This window comes from Polyodon spathula, chromosome 24 (genome assembly GCF_017654505.1).
Source record: "Polyodon spathula isolate WHYD16114869_AA chromosome 24, ASM1765450v1, whole genome shotgun sequence".
Classification (NCBI taxonomy): Eukaryota; Metazoa; Chordata; class Actinopteri; order Acipenseriformes; family Polyodontidae; genus Polyodon; species Polyodon spathula.
Window position 1 is genome coordinate 24,829,780 of NC_054557.1, and position 15,822 is coordinate 24,845,601.

At 39.6% G+C, this 15,822-nt stretch overlaps 1 protein-coding gene across 2 annotated transcripts in view; it reads left to right on the top strand.

The window, feature by feature from the left end:
- LOC121298804 (threonine--tRNA ligase 1, cytoplasmic-like) overlaps nucleotides 1-15,822 on the top strand; it is a 58,315-nt gene that overhangs the window by 30,652 nt on the left and 11,841 nt on the right. For both annotated transcript variants that reach the window (XM_041226032.1, XM_041226031.1), the window contains 3 exons: nucleotides 4,723-4,800; nucleotides 12,352-12,452; nucleotides 15,151-15,255. In XM_041226032.1, the coding sequence (XP_041081966.1) occupies nucleotides 4,723-4,800; nucleotides 12,352-12,452; nucleotides 15,151-15,255 (284 nt within the window). The remainder of the gene's footprint in view (nucleotides 1-4,722; nucleotides 4,801-12,351; nucleotides 12,453-15,150; nucleotides 15,256-15,822) is intronic.

The following is a 15,822-nucleotide window of genomic DNA, read 5'->3' on the forward strand; positions in this document are numbered from 1 at the left end:
CATCAAGCAGCTTCTTGAAGGATCCCAGGGTGTCAGCTTCAACAACATTACTGGGGAGTTGATTCCAGACCCTCACAATTCTCTGTGTAAAAAAGTGCCTCCTATTTTCTGTTCTGAATGCCCCTTTGTCTAATCTCCATTTGTGACCCCTGGTCCTTGTTTCTTTTTTCAGGTCGAAAAAGTCCCTTGGGTCGACATTGTCAATACCTTTTAGAATTTTGAATGCTTGAATTAGGTCGCCACGTAGTCTTCTTTGTTCAAGACTGAACAGATTCAATTCTTTTAGCCTGTCTGCATATGACATGCCTTTTAAGCCCGGAATAATTCTGGTCGCTCTTCTTTGCACTCTTTCTAGAGCAGCAATATCTTTTTTATAGCGAGGTGACCAGAACTGCACACAATATTCAAGATGAGGTCTTACTAGTGCATTGTACAGTTTTAATATTACTTCCCTTGATTTAAATTCAACACTTTTCACAATGTATCCGAGCATCTTGTTAGCTTTTTTTTTATAGCTTCCCCACATTGTCTAGATGAAGACATTTCTGAGTCAACAAAAACTCCTAGGTCTTTTTCATAGATTCCTTCTCCAATTTCAGTATCTCCCATATGATATTTATAATGTACATTTTTATTTCCTGCGTGCAGTACCTTACACTTTTCTCTATTAAATGTCATTTGCCATGTGTCTGCCCAGTTCTGAATCTTGTCTAGATCATTTTGAATGACCTTTGCTGCTGCAACAGTGTTTGCCACTCCTCCTACTTTTGTGTTGTCTGCAAATTTAACAAGTTTGCTTACTATACCAGAATCTAAATCATTAATGTAGATTAGGAATAGCAGAGGACCTAATACTGATCCCTGTGGTACACCGCTGGTTACCACACTCCATTCTGAGGTTTTTCCTCTAATCAGTACTTTCTGTTTTCTACATGTTAACCACTCCCTAATCCATGTACATGTGTTTCCTTGAATCCCTACTGCGTTCAGTTTGAGAATTAATCTTTTGTGCGGGACTTTGTCAAAAGCTTTCTGGAAATCTAAATAAACCATGTCATATGCTTTGCAATTATCCATTATCGATGTTGCATCCTCAAAAAAATCAAGCAAGTTAGTTAGACACGATCTCCCTTTTCTAAAACCATGTTGACTGTCTCCCACGACCCTGTTACCATATAGGTAATTTTCCATTTTGGATCTCATTATAGTTTCCATAAGTTTGCATATAATAGAAGTCAGGCTTACTGGTCTGTAGTTACCTGGTTCAGTTTTGTTTCCCTTTTTGTGGATCGGTATTACGTTTGCAATTTTCCAGTCTGTCTGTACCACCCCTGTGTCAAGAGACTGCTGCATGATCTTGGTTAGCGGTTTGTAAATTACTTCTTTCATTTCTTTGAGTACTACTGGGAGGATCTCATCCGGCCCAGGGGATTTGTTTATTTTAAGAGCTCCTAGTCCCTTTAACACTTCTGCCTCAGTTATGCTAAAGTTATTTAAAACTGGATAGGAACTGGATGACATGTGGGGCATGTTGTCAGTATCTTCCTTTGTAAAAACTTGTGAAAAGTAATCATTTAATATATTTGCTATTTTTTTTTCTTCATCTACGATTTTGCCATTTGTATCTCTTAAACATTTAATCTCCTCTTTGAATGTTCGCTTGCTGTTGTAATATTGGAAAAACATTTTGGAATTGGTTTTAGCTCCCTTAGCAATGTTCATTTCTATTTCTCTCTTGGCCTTTCTAACTTCCTTTTTGACTTGCGTTTGCAGTTCTGTGTACTCTTTCTGCGTACTTTCTTTTTGTTCCTTTTTTAATGCTCTGTAAAGTGCCTTTTTTCGCTGAATATTTTTTTTAATTGATCTATTAAACCATTTTGGCAATTTAGTTTTACATTTAGATTTGTCTACTTTAGGGATGTAATTGTTTTGCGCCTCTAGTACTACATTTTTGAAGAACAACCATCCTTCTTCTGTGGATGTTTTCTCTATTTTACTCCAATCTACTTCTGTTAGTCTCTGTTTCATACCTTCATAGTTTGCTTTTCTAAAATTGTAAACCTTAGCTTTAGTCATTACTTTTGGGGTTTTAAAAAACACTTCAAATGAGACCATGTTGTGGTCTGAGTTTGCCAGTGGTTCTCTGACCTCTGTTTTAGTTATTCTATCTTCGTTATTTGAAAAGACTAAATCAAGGCATGCCTCCCCTCTAGTCGGTGCCTTGACAAATTGTGTTAGGAAGCAGTCATTTGTCATTTCCACCATTTCTATTTCATCCTTTGTGCTACCCATCGGGTTTTCCCATTTTATTTGGGGGAAGTTGAAATCCCCCATTAGTATGGCTTCTCCTTTGCTACACGCATTTCTAATGTCATTGTATAACAGATTATTTTGCTCACCGTCTGAATCTGGCGGTCTATAGCATGCTCCTATTATTATGCCCTTTGAATTTTTGTCTGTTATTCTGACCCATATTGATTCGGCTTTATTTTCTTTGTCCAGGTTTAACACCTGGGCTTCAAGACTGTTTCTTATGTATAGCGCTACCCCTCCTCCTCTTCTGTCCTGCCTGTCTTTCCTATACAGTGTATACCCACAAATATTATATTCGTCCCCATCACTCTCAGACAACCACGTTTCTGTAACACCTATCACATCATAGTTACCTGTTAGTGCAGTAGCTTCAAGTTCTAGAATTTTGTTTCTGATACTTCTAGCATTTAGATAAATACATTTAATGGTTGTCTTACCTGAGTTGTTGTTCTTGTTTTGATGCGGTCTCCCTTCTGTTTTTTTGTTGATTTCTCCCCTCTTCCTTTCTAGTTTAAATGCTTCTGAACCTGCTCGAGGATCTTTTCTCCAAGTAGACTGGTTCCCTTGTTATTTAAGTGCAGTCCGTCCCGTCTATACAGATAGTCCTCGTTGTAGAATGTGGTCCAATGATCAAGATAGGTGAAGCCTTCCTGTGTGCACCACGTCTTCAGCCATGCGTTTTGATTAATTATTTCCAGCTGTCCATATGGTCCTTTGCAAGGTGCCAGTAGTATACCAGAAAATACCACAGTTTTGGTTTTCTCTTTTAATTTCCTTCCTAGCTCTCTGAATTTGTTTTGCAGGGATTTTGGTCTGTCTCTTCCAATGTTGTTTGTACCGATGTGGACGACTACTACCGGGTCGTCTCCTGTTCGTTCTAGGAGCCTGTCACGTTCTCAGTGATGTGCTTGACCGAGGCTCCTGGAAGGCAGCACACTGTTGTAGTAAGGGGGTCCAAACTGTGAATTGAACTTGCTGTGTTTCTCAATATGGAGTCCCCAACAATCATGACCTCCCTTCTTTTTGCTGTCTGGTCACCACTGTCAATGGGGTCCTGGATGTTGTTCCTTTCGTTCTCTTGTGTTGGTTCTGCTCATCAAAATTCTGAAGTGACTCAAATTTGTTGGTTGTTTTGATTTCTGGTGGTTGTGTTTGAGGAAGTTTCTTTTTTTCCCTGCTTCTGCCTACCTGAACCCAGCTGTTCTGACCTTCTGTGTCCCTGGTGGCTTTCAGTCTGTTAGGGGTGATGCAGACTTCCATGAATTGTGGGTGTGCCAGTTCCTCAAGATCCTGTTGCTGTCGCACTTCTTCCAGCTCCATTTCTAGCATACTTACTAGTTTATGCAAATCCTGGATCGCGCGGCACTTTACGCACACTTGGTTTAGCTCCGCTGGGTTTCCTCGGATTTCCCACATCAAGCAGGTGTCACAGATTACTGGCTTGAAGACCATGTTGAGGGTTTTTTTTTTGAAGTTTAGTTTCTTCTGCAGGCGTCAACCTGCTTTCAAACTGCTTCTAAACTGCTCTGTACTTTTCCACGCCTGTACTTCTCCCAATCGCTGTCGCTGGGAAGACTGCCTTGTTTAACTGCGTTGTTCTGCTGTGCTGTTTGCTCCTCCCCTCGCCCGTGTCTCAGAACGGTGCTGAATTTGAATCAGCTGCTCAGAGTTTCAGCTTGTTTGTTATCAGAAAAACACATGCGGCTGTTTGACTTTGAGCTGCTGCTGTGTTTCCCCAATGTCCTCTGTTTTCTGATTAAAGCAATTCAAGATGCAATTGAACTTTTACATTGCATCTTGACACTTTTTATAGGGCTGACCCTTTTTGTATTTCAGTCTGCCTGTTTTTAGATACCACATCTTTATATCTCTGCTCCATTTCTTCTAACTGGGGTTGTTTTTGCACATGTGAAATGTGTTTGAACAGATAAGAACCACTTTAGTACACTTACAAACCACTAACTTAAACGTCATAGTTTGTTTGAAATTAGGAGTAAAAACCGTGGACCATCTAGCCCACTCTGTTTAAATACTGAATTAATACTGTTTTAAAATATAATTACAATATTCGAATGTTTGTGTTTGGGTCTTGGTCTAAGAGGTGTAATAGATAAAGAGTGTGCCTGTAATAGATTTACAATATGGACAGTGCTGTGTCCTTCAGTACTAGTCTGTTAAAGTACTTTAAATAAAGTACAGTACAGATCCCTCATGGGCTGCAGCTCAGGAGGTGAAGTGCGGGACACTCCTGGGATTCAGGGATTGCTACCAAGAGTTAGACACGTTTCTTTAGTATCTATATGTTTCAGCATTGGAATAGATTTCCCTGTATCCCTGGGGATCACTACACAGACATGGAAAGCAGACACACTCGTTCTTATTGAAATCTTTTTCCTTTTTTTCCAATAGCAACTGGAGAACAGTCTGAAGGAGTTTGGAGAGCCGTGGGAGCTGAGTCTTGGGGATGGAGCGTTCTACGGACCTAAGGTAACGGAACACTGTCGGAATTATTCAGCAAGTGCTAATGGAGCATTTCTGGGTGTACTGAACTACACATCACAACAGGGCCTGTAGGTCACCAAAATTAGATCACATGCAGGGTACTGTGTACAGGTCTGGACATTGTGAACAAAGAACTGAGTCTATTCAGCCTGGAACAAAAAAGAATTGGGGAGAGAGCATGACTGAAGTGTTTAAAATGAAAAGGAGTTGACAGTTAACCTGAACAGGTACTGTAAACACAGCACAGAAACCAGGCCCACAGGACACAGCTGGAAATCAAGTGGAGATAAACAGACACTTCACACAGAGAGGGGGGTGAGGGCTATAGAGTCCTGTTCAGACAGAATCACTTGATCCTTTCAGACCCGACTTGACTAAGTTTTGAGATGAAGCAGGTGCTAGGGGAACCGGACGAGCTCCTCTCATTCGTAGATGTTCTTGTGTTCTTAAGTATAGGACAAGAACCAGCGGGCAGATAAGGGCTTGCTTTCAGACCCATGTGGAGTTTATTATACAGCAGATGTTAAGAGATCTAGCGTCAAGCAACTCTTTTAGTATTCAGTCCAGCTGGGTGACTGGATCTCATTTGGAATTTTGCATTTATTCAACTCCAACAACAGAAATACCGGGCGAATCACATTGTTCCATAATATTATCACAGAATTCCATGGTTACGTTTGGGTCTTTCTTTTCCATTACGACCTTAATGTGCAAAAAGGTTTTTATGGGGACAGTATCTCTCTTATGTAATCTGATGCTAAGCCATTTATTTAGTGCTTTATATGTTAAAAGTAAGATTTTAAAATCAATTCTGTGATCCTGTTGTTTTGTTCTAAAGAGAACCCTCAAAGCTGCTTTCTGAACAAGCTGTAAATGTGATGAGGCGTGGTAAATAAGCATTCCAATAATCAAGTCTAGATGAAACGAAAGGATGAATTACACTGTGTAACAATTTATTTTTTTTATTTTTTTTGGTTCCTGGGTAGTAAGTGTTATTTCCTAATTGCTTATGCCTCAAAAGTATAGAAAATGGCTATTATTCCCCACAAACTTTGCTTTTGTGACCAGGACAGTGATATTTTGAAATTTACCTATTTTCCAGAACATTCCAGATAGATTCAGTGCTGAGTAAACTTGGAGTAACTTCTAGAACTTTCCAGTAATATAAATAGTAGTATAAATACAGGGGCCTTAAGCCCACCAGTTCAGTTTAGTTCCAGCTGCCTGTGGATACAAGTGGATACATATCTGCATTTTTCTGAGATGGCACCAAGAGGCTGCAATGGTGGCATTCCTGATGGGTCTCCAAGGCGGTTTTACCAAGTTTCCCTGCTATCTTTGCCTTTGGGACAGCAGGGACACCAAGGCGCACTACCACAGGCGGGACTGGCCACAGCGGACCGAGTTCGCTGTGGGGAGGAACGACGTCAAGTGGGAGCCACTGGTGGACCCCCGGAAGGTGCTAATGCCACCACTGCACATCAAATTGAGCCTTCTGAAACAATTTGTCAGAGCTCTAGATAAGGAGTTGGCAGCCTTCAAGTACCTTCAAGACTTCTTCCCTAAGCTGTCTGAGGCAAAGGTCAAAGCCGGTGTCTTTGTCGGACCACAGATAAAGAAGATCCTGGAGTGCAATGAATTCTCCAAGATGCTCACTAGTAAGGAGAAAGCGGCTTGGAACAGCTTTGTTGCAGTGGTTCGGGGCTTCCTGGGCAATCACAAGGCCGAAACTATGTGGAGCTGGTTGAGACTCTGGTGAAGAACTACGGCACAATGGGCTGTAGGATGTCCCTCAAAGTCCATATCCTTGATGCTCATCTTGATAAATTCAAGGAGAACATGGGAGCGTACTCTGAGGAGCAAGGCGAGCGCTTCCACCAGGATATACTGGACTTTGAACGCCGCTACCAAGGACAGTATAACGAGAACATGATGGGAGACTACATTTGGGGGCTGATTCGTGAAAGTGATTTACAGTATAATCGTAAATCTGGAAAAACTACTCGCTTCTAAATCTTTTGTAGTCATTTTTGTATTACTTTAGTATAAATACATGTTAATTTGGATTCATATGTTGTTTTTTTCTGACTTTATGTGAACGAAAAGACACACATTCACCCATTTTCTCATTGGAAATAGGTAAATTTCAAAATAAGGCATAAGCAATTTGGAAATAACACTTACTACCCAGGAACAAAAATTGTGTTACAGAGTGTTGGTTTCTCTGCATCAGCCACAGAAAGAAAAGACCTAATTTTAACAATGTTTCGTAGATGATAAAAAGACACTTTTTTTTATAATTTTTTGAATATGTGCCTCAAAACTCAAATCAGAATCAGATATTCTTTACTTCAGGTTTTATATTAGAGGTCAGGTTGCCCAAATCAGTCTTATTTGAGTTTAATTGCAAACATTTTTTTAGGCATCTAACTTCTGATGTCAGCAAGACACTGTAGTAAGACTGAAATAGCAGCAGTCGCCAGGCTTTACAGAAATATAAATTTGTGTATCATCGGCATAACAGTGAAAGTTAATACTATGTTTATGAATGGTTTCCTCCATATACAAAGAAAATAATATTGGACCAAGAATAGAACCCTGGGGGATAGTACAAGTAATATTCAATAATCCTGTGTGATAGGCTGGCCATGAGTGATGACGTCAGGCCAGAAGCAGGAACAAAAACACAGAGGTAAGATACTGCAGTTCAAAGACGTGTGTGTGCGCCGTTTATTCAAACACAAAAATAAAATAAAAGGTTGAACAAAACAACACTTGCTCACAGAACCCAAATAAAAGAGAGAAACAAAAACAAATCTCGAACACAAAATAATCAGAAAACCCAGGTCAGGCTGGGCAATCGCCTTCACTGATCCTTTGAGTTTCTTTTAGTTTTACTTTTGTTTTTAAATACCCTCTCGCTATCCCGTTCCTCCTCTGAACACCCACCCAGAGTGTAGAAAGCTGCAGGTTTATATACAGGTGACCATCGCCTGATTTAGCAACAAATTAATGACTTAATTCGGGAGATGGTCACCTTCTGCACAATGTTTTTAATCATTCCTGTCAGAGGACGAGTTTACTATCCTTGCCTCTGCCAGAACACGTTTCAACATAAAAACAAAACAATAACAAAACAAACGCATGCACAGCTACGCCGTCATAACAATAACAGTGCAATAAATAAATCATAATACATCAATACAAAATAACACAGGGGCGGAGGGGGAGACCCTGTTCTAAATATAAAGGGCTGCTCGCCCTGTTACACCCAGATACAGACTCCCCTAAAGAAACAAAGTACTGTGTTATTTAGATATGACTTAAACCAGTTACTGTCAGGCCAACCCAGCTTTTGAGACAATCAATCACAATAGCATGATCCACAGTGTAAAATGCAACACTGAGGTCTAAAGAACTAGAATGGATATGAAGTTAGAGTCCGCACACATCAGTAAGTTATTCACCACTCTGACAAGGGCAGTCTCTGTACTATGAGCAGATCGAAACCCTGATTGAAATCTTTATAGGACATTGCTATTGTCCAGATATATGTTAAGTTGTTTTTCTACTACCTTTTCAAGAACTTTAGCGAAGAAAGGCAAGTTAGAAATAGGTCTAAAATTCATCGAATCAGTAGAATGTAAGTTAGTCTTTTTGAGTAGTGGCTGAATCAAAGCAGTTTTGAAAGCAGCTATACAGTGGCTTGCGAAAGTATTAACCCCCCTTGGCATTTTTCCTATTTTGTTGCCTTACAACCTGGAATTAAAATGGATTTTTTGGGGGTTTTATCATTTGATTTACACAACATGCCTACCACTTTGAAGATGCAAAATATTTTTTATTGTGAAACAAACAAGAAATAAGACAAAAAAACAGAAAACTTGAGCGTGCATAACTATTCACCACCCCAAAGTCAATACTTTGTAGAGCCACCTTTTGCAGCAATTACAGCTGCAAGTCTCTTGGGGTATGTATCTATAAGCTTGGCACATCTAGCCACAGGGATTTTTGCCCATTCTTCAAGGCAAAACTGCTCCAGCTCCTTCAAGTTGGATGGGTTCTGCTGGTGTACAGCAATCTTTAAGTCATACCTCAGATTCTCAATTGGATTGAGGTCTGGGCTTTGACTAGGCCATTCCAAGACATTTAAATGTTTCCCCTTAAACCGCTCGAGTGTTGCTTTAGCAGTATGCCTAGGGTCATTGTCCTGCTGGAAGGTGAACCTCCGTCCCAGTCTCAAATCTCTGGAAGACTGAAACAGGTTTCCCTCAAGAATTTCCCTGTATTTAGCGCCATCCATCATTCCTTCAATTCTGACCAGTTTCCCAGTCCCTGCCGATTGAAAAACATCCCCACAGCATGACGCTGCCACCACCATGCTTCACTGTGGGGATTGTGTTCTCGGGGTGATGAGAGGTGTTGGGTTTGCGCCAGACAGCGTTTTCCTTGATGGCCAAAAAGCTCAATTTTAGTCTCATCTGACCAGAGTACCTTCTTCCATATGTTTGGGGAGTCTCCCACATTACTTTTGGCGAACACCAAACGTGTTTGCGCATTTTTTTCTTTAAGCAATGGCTTTTTTCTGGCCACTCTTCCGTAAAGCCCAGCTCTGTGGAGTGTACAGCTTAAAGTGGTCCTATGGACAGATACTCCAATCTCCGCTGTGGAGCTTTGCAGCTCCTTCAGGGTTATCTTTGGTCTCTTTGTTGCCCTCCTTGCCTGGTCCGTGAGTTTTGGTGGGCGGCCTTCTCTTCCCAGGTTTGTTGTGGTGTCGTATTCTTTCCATTTTTTAATAATGGCTTTAATGGTGCTCCGTGGGATGTTCAAAGTTTCGGATATTTTTTTATAACCCAACCCTGATCTGTACTTCTCCACAACTTTGTCCTTGACCTGTTTGGGGAGCTCCTTGGTCTTCATGGTGCCGCTTGCTTGGTGGTGCCCCTTGCTTAGTGGTGTTGCAGACTCTGGGGCCTTTCAGAACAGGTGTATATATACTGAGAACATGTGATAGATCATGTGACACTTAGATTGCACACAGGTGGACTTTATTTAACTAATTATGTGACTTCTGAAGGTAATTGGTTGCACCAGATCTTATTTAGAGGCTTAATAGTAAAGGGGGTGAATGCATATGCACGCACCACTTTTCCGTTATTTATTTTTTAGAATTTTTTGAAACAAGTTATTTTTTTCATTTCACTTCACCAATTTGGACTATTTTGTGTATGTCCATTACATGAAATCCAAATAAAAATCCATTTTAATTCCAGGTTGTAAGGCAACAAAATAGGAAAAATGCCAAGGGGGGGTCAATACTTTCGCAAGCCACTGTAACTATTCCTGGTGACATAGATCTATTTATTATAGTAAGAACATTGTTACACAAACATCTAAATACATCTTTGAGGAATCGAGTAGGAATTGGATCTAATGAGCAGGTCGAGGATTTCATCTGCATTACTAATGTATTCGAATCATTCGGAGTAATCACAGAGAGTGAGTCCAGAATAGAGCCAATCTATCTAACAGCACATTTAAATAAGAACCATCTTGAGGAATTAGATCCCTAATATTAATAATTGTGTTCTGAAAATACTTAAGGTATTCCTCACACCTAGCAGGAGAGGGATCAGTAAAGGGAAGTGCAGCCAGTGATGGAGTTATTTAATCTGTCAATAGTTGAAAAGAGCACTCTGGGATTATTTTTATTAAAATCAATAAGATTTGAGTAATAGCAACGTCTGGGTTTCCTCAAAGCTTCATTGTAATTTAACATGTTTTTTTTCCAAATATCATATCATAGTGCATATGCAACTTAGTAGCTATGTTCCATCTATATTCAGATTTGCGACATTCCCTTTTCAAGTCTAAGGCACTATTAACCCAAGGTGCAGTTTTTTTTAGAAGGAACAGTTTGAGATTTAACTGGGGCCACAACATTAAATGCACTTGTTAAAAGGTGGTTAAAGTTGTCAACTAACTCATCAGTAGGAAGAGAGTTGGTAGTGGTGATAGTCTCACTATTTCGGAAAAATCTTATTGCTGTTGAGGAATTTATTCTGCATGTTTTAATAGTATGTGCCACCCTCTTGTTAAAGGCACGATTTGTGAGTGGGCGTTGTAATGTTCTGGGTATAACCAAGATAATCTAAAAGCCTTAAAAATTCCATAGTCTTTGGATCAGATTTAATGTCAAAATGAATATTAAAATCTCCTAGCAAAATAATTAGATCATGTTTTGCAGATAATGTAGACAGGAAATCAACAAATTGTAATAAAAAAGAGTGGTTGGATTTGGGCGAGCGGTAAATAATTACAATATGAATGGGTAAATAACCATTTAACCGCAGAGATTCAACGCTTTCATGTACCAAAAAGAGCGGCAGTCCCCCCCACCCCAACACTCAATAGGGTGTGCTTTCTGAATAAAAGAATAATTAGTAGGAGAAGTCTCAATCGGAGAAATATTGTCATCAACCCTGAGCCAGGTTTCAGTTAGAAATAAAAAGCAAATGTTGTGGTTAACAAAATCATTAATTAAGGAAGCTTTACTTGAGAGTGACCTTATATTAAATAAAGTTATGTAGGGGTTGAACTGAAGAGATGGGGATACATGTAAGGTTATTTAGGCAAACTCCTTGAGCTTTCAGAGCAGCGGGAGGGATTTTCTTTAACTTCAGGTATTTTCGGTACACTGTCTTTGACTCTAGCACCTGGACAGCATTCAACAAAGACCTTTTGTGTGTTTGCAACTACTGGGCTGTTTCTTTTTTCAGGTCAAAAAAGTCCCTTGGGTCTACATTGTCAACATCTTTTAGAATTTGGAATGCTTGAATCAGATTGCCGTGTAGTTTTCTTTGTTCAAGACTGAATAGATTCAATTCTTAAGCCTGTCTGCATATACCATGCCTTTTAAATCCGGAATAATTCTGGTCGCTCTTCTTTGCACTCTTTCTAGTGCAGCAATATCCTTTTTGTAGCGAGGTGACCAGAACTGAACACAATATTCTAGATGAGTTCTTACTAATGCATTGTACAGTTTTAACATTACTTCCCTTGATTTAAATTCAACACTTTTCACTATATATCCGAGCATTTTGTTGGCCTTTTTATAGCTTCCCCACATTGTCTAGATGAATATATACATTTCTGAATTAACATAAACTCCTAGGTCTCTTTCATAGATTCCTTCTTCAATTTCAGCATTGCCTGCATGCAGTACCTTACATAAGAAAGTTTACAAACGAGAGGAGGCCATTCGGCCCATCTTACACTTCTCTCTGTTAAGGCAAATACAGAAATCTAATATTTTCAGCTGAGCTATGGCATGTTAAATGTACGCAATGTTACCATTTATTACGTGTGAGGGACAGAAGACAGTTCAGTGAAAATGTAGGTTCAAATGAACTCCATTATCTAGAGTGCACTAGAAAGGAACTTGGTAAGTCCAGCCGCCACAGTGTTTGTATTGATGAAACAGAAAGAAGTAAATCATGTCAGTGGTTACTTAAGTGTCTGTTTTTTATTTTTCAGATTGATATCCAGATCAAAGATGCAATTGGAAGGTACCACCAGTGCGCCACCATCCAGCTGGACTTCCAGCTCCCCATCCGCTTCAACCTGAGCTTTGTCGGGTGAGGGAAGGAGAGGCCCAGTGTGGTTCAGGACTGAATGGCTATGAGTAAAATGAATGACCAAATAGAATGACCAATATTGTCAGTTAATAATCGTAAATTTAATCCTACTTGTGTGACAGATTGTGTAGTAAAATCCTTGGTATGTATTATTTAATTACCAGGAAGTTGTGTGAATCTCTATAAAATGTATGTTTTTTACAACAGCTGTAAGACGGCAGTTCCTGCAGTGTTGACACCAATACAAGTCAATGTTTAATACAAGCAAACAACTGTCACATTCCTTTAATGGGACCATTATGTGATTGGTGAAGGAAACTGCACCGAACCCAGTGGTATAAGAATGCGATCCCAAACTCATTTCAATATTACAGACATTGAGAAAGCCCTTACAGTTTTACACAATCCCTAAAACACAGTTACTGATACTATTCGCACAATTCTCAAAACAGTTAACACAAACACCAAAACACCATTTGCAAAATTAAGCAAACGTCTGAAATATGTTAATGCATCTTGCAATATCTAATCTTTACATACTTTCTTCAAATATTTAGGCTCTTCAGCCAAAATAAAATACAACATTCAATTGTAAATTCAAAGGCTTACATTAAGGCTTAATAGAAAACCATTATACACAAAACTTTGAATTTGTCTGTCATTTCATGGGCACTATATTTAATCATTCATTTATAATTCAAACCATAATAAGATTTGCAATTATATTTTCATTCTGCATCACTAAGCCCCTCTGCTCTGTCTGGCCACATCCTTTCATCTGCGTCGCAGTGGATGTTCTTCGCAAGCACCTGGGGAAGAAACGTCTGGCCTGACGGTTCCAACGTTGGCAGGCATCTGTTCCAATTTGGGACCAAGCCAAGTCCGTAGCTTGGAGAAGTGTGACCTGCAGCTGGGGGTTGTAGTCATAAACATTCCCCTTCCAAGATTAAAACTCCTGGATTGGCTTGAAAAAGGGAGAGTAGACATGCACTGTGATGAAAGCTGACATTGTCCCAAATGATGACCAAATTCATGGGCTCGGCTCCTCTTTCCCTTTCCGTTTTTTTTGCCAAGTTGGACAACGTGATCATGAGTGTGTCCAGGAAGACCAGCAGTCTCTCTGTATTATATAGGCCAATCATCAGAGAGTGGGCAACGACTGTGCTTTGAGAAATGGCAGTGCACATAGTGCCATTCCCTCCACGTTGGCTAGGCACATCCACAGTGGCACGCTGTCCAATAAGGGTTCGGCCATGTCAGCGCCTTCTTGACAAGGTGAAACCAGCCTCGTTGATAAGGATGTATTGGTGGGTTGAAGTGCTGGCACCAAGCACCAACCTTCAGAAAGATCATCACATATGTTGTGAAATAAAATTGCAAAGTAGTATTACAGAATCCACCATGAATATTACAGTGACATTTAGACCATAAACACATGGTCAATTAAGTATAAAATGACAATTGTAAATTCAGAAAGATGATACAGTACTGAGTGAGTGCAGACCTCAGCAATATCTACTGAGCTCTGATGTTCCCTTGGTACTGTATGTACCAGAACCAAATCTGTGAATTACTTTAACTGACTTATTAACACTAGTCCTAAGAACGTTTCCATCAAACTACGTACTTGCACATACTGATAGCCTAATCCCTTCAATAAATGAATATTGATATACTAATGTACAATGCAATGGTTACTGTATAAAACAAAATAGGAAGCTGCATCAACATGCAAGTTACAAACTCTTGATAAATAGATGTAATGTGTTTATAAAGTACTGCTACTCACTTACCTATTCTCAGTTTGGAATGTACACATTATAGATGCAGCTGTTAATTGCCACAGATTTGGTTGCACTGTCATCCCTGCTTCCCTCATTGTCACACCATGGTTGATGACATGGTCCACAACTGTTGCTCAGATTTGATTTGTTACAGCAATACGCTGTGATCTTACCCGAGCTGGCTGTCTCCTGTGTCGAATACCACGGCCACAATAACTCCTCTGTCCTCGTCCAACAACGTGCCTCCCTTCTGCCTGCTCTGTGTTGCAGCACACTTTGGGATTTCTTTTGGGGTTAACATCGTGCATGAGTGACATTTGATTACAGATTGATAATTTGTGCAGTTTGCATTTCACTGTGTGGAATGTTTATTTAAAGTAATAAGCAGTAAATGTGAGCATCATCATTCAGATATGTGTTTTGAAAAGAAGACACCCACATATGAAACTTGTATTAAAGTTAATGAATTGCATTAAGCGAACCCTACAGATGGTTTAGAATTCTGCATTTTGTGTGTTAACCAGAGAAATGTGTGAGTAGTTTTGCAGTGAGGAGTCAGTTTCAGTGTTTATGTTACTTGTTTTGAGAATTATACGATAGTTTCAGGAATTTAGCTTTAGCAATTAAGAAAAAATTGTAAAAAGATGCTGCAGTAAATTTAAAGGTATTTTTGCAGTTTCTCCATGGTTCTACTATGCGTTTACCATAACTGATATGCTTTTGCACTATGCTATGCTTTACTATAGGACACTTTTATAAGGGGACTTCTAGTTGAAAATGTTTGGATTATGTAGGTCTCTGCTGAAACCCCTGAGTGTTTCAGCTGTGAATGAAGGGCTTTGTGACGTGGAAGACGTGCTCCGTCTGGCTTGCTGTGTGCAGTACTGACAGAACTCTGTATTTGTGTCTCACAGCAAGGACAGCGATGACAAAGTGAGGCCTGTCATCATTCACAGAGCCGTGCTGGGCTCAATCGAGAGGATGATCGCCATTCTCACCGAGAACTATGCAGGGAAATGGTAACTAGAGTCTAAATGCTTTCCTCACAACAATTGATGAAATGTCAATTTAATTGACATTAAAAGCAAACTGCTGCAAAGAAGATAAGTCACCCAGTTTTACTTTCAGTTTCACCACTTTTAACTAAAAACTTGATTTCTGCTTTTGTTTGGGTGAAACTTCAAATTATAAAAGTAGCTTCACATTTCTTTACTTTTCACTTACCTTGCAAGATGTTTACAGCAACTCAAATCTTGTGGTGGTTTCTGTTTTCTGTGAAGTGCTTTGGATAGAAGTTCAGGCACTGCTCTTCTGTTCTGCTTTCCTCCATAGACACATATAGGGCTTCAACTTGCTGGTTTTCATTTTCCAAATCTCTACCTCCCTTTAAATGTTAATTAGTAATAGTTAAGCTGTCTCTGCATCCTAATAATGAGAAATCTGTTCATTACAAACTGGGTTTAAGATTTGTTCTCTTCTTTGCTATAAATCAAGGAGATTTTAAATGCTGAACTTGCTATTGTGGCACTCAGGACTGGGTATGTTATGCTGAAAAGAGAGTCAGAGTAACTCCGTTAAACAAGTGA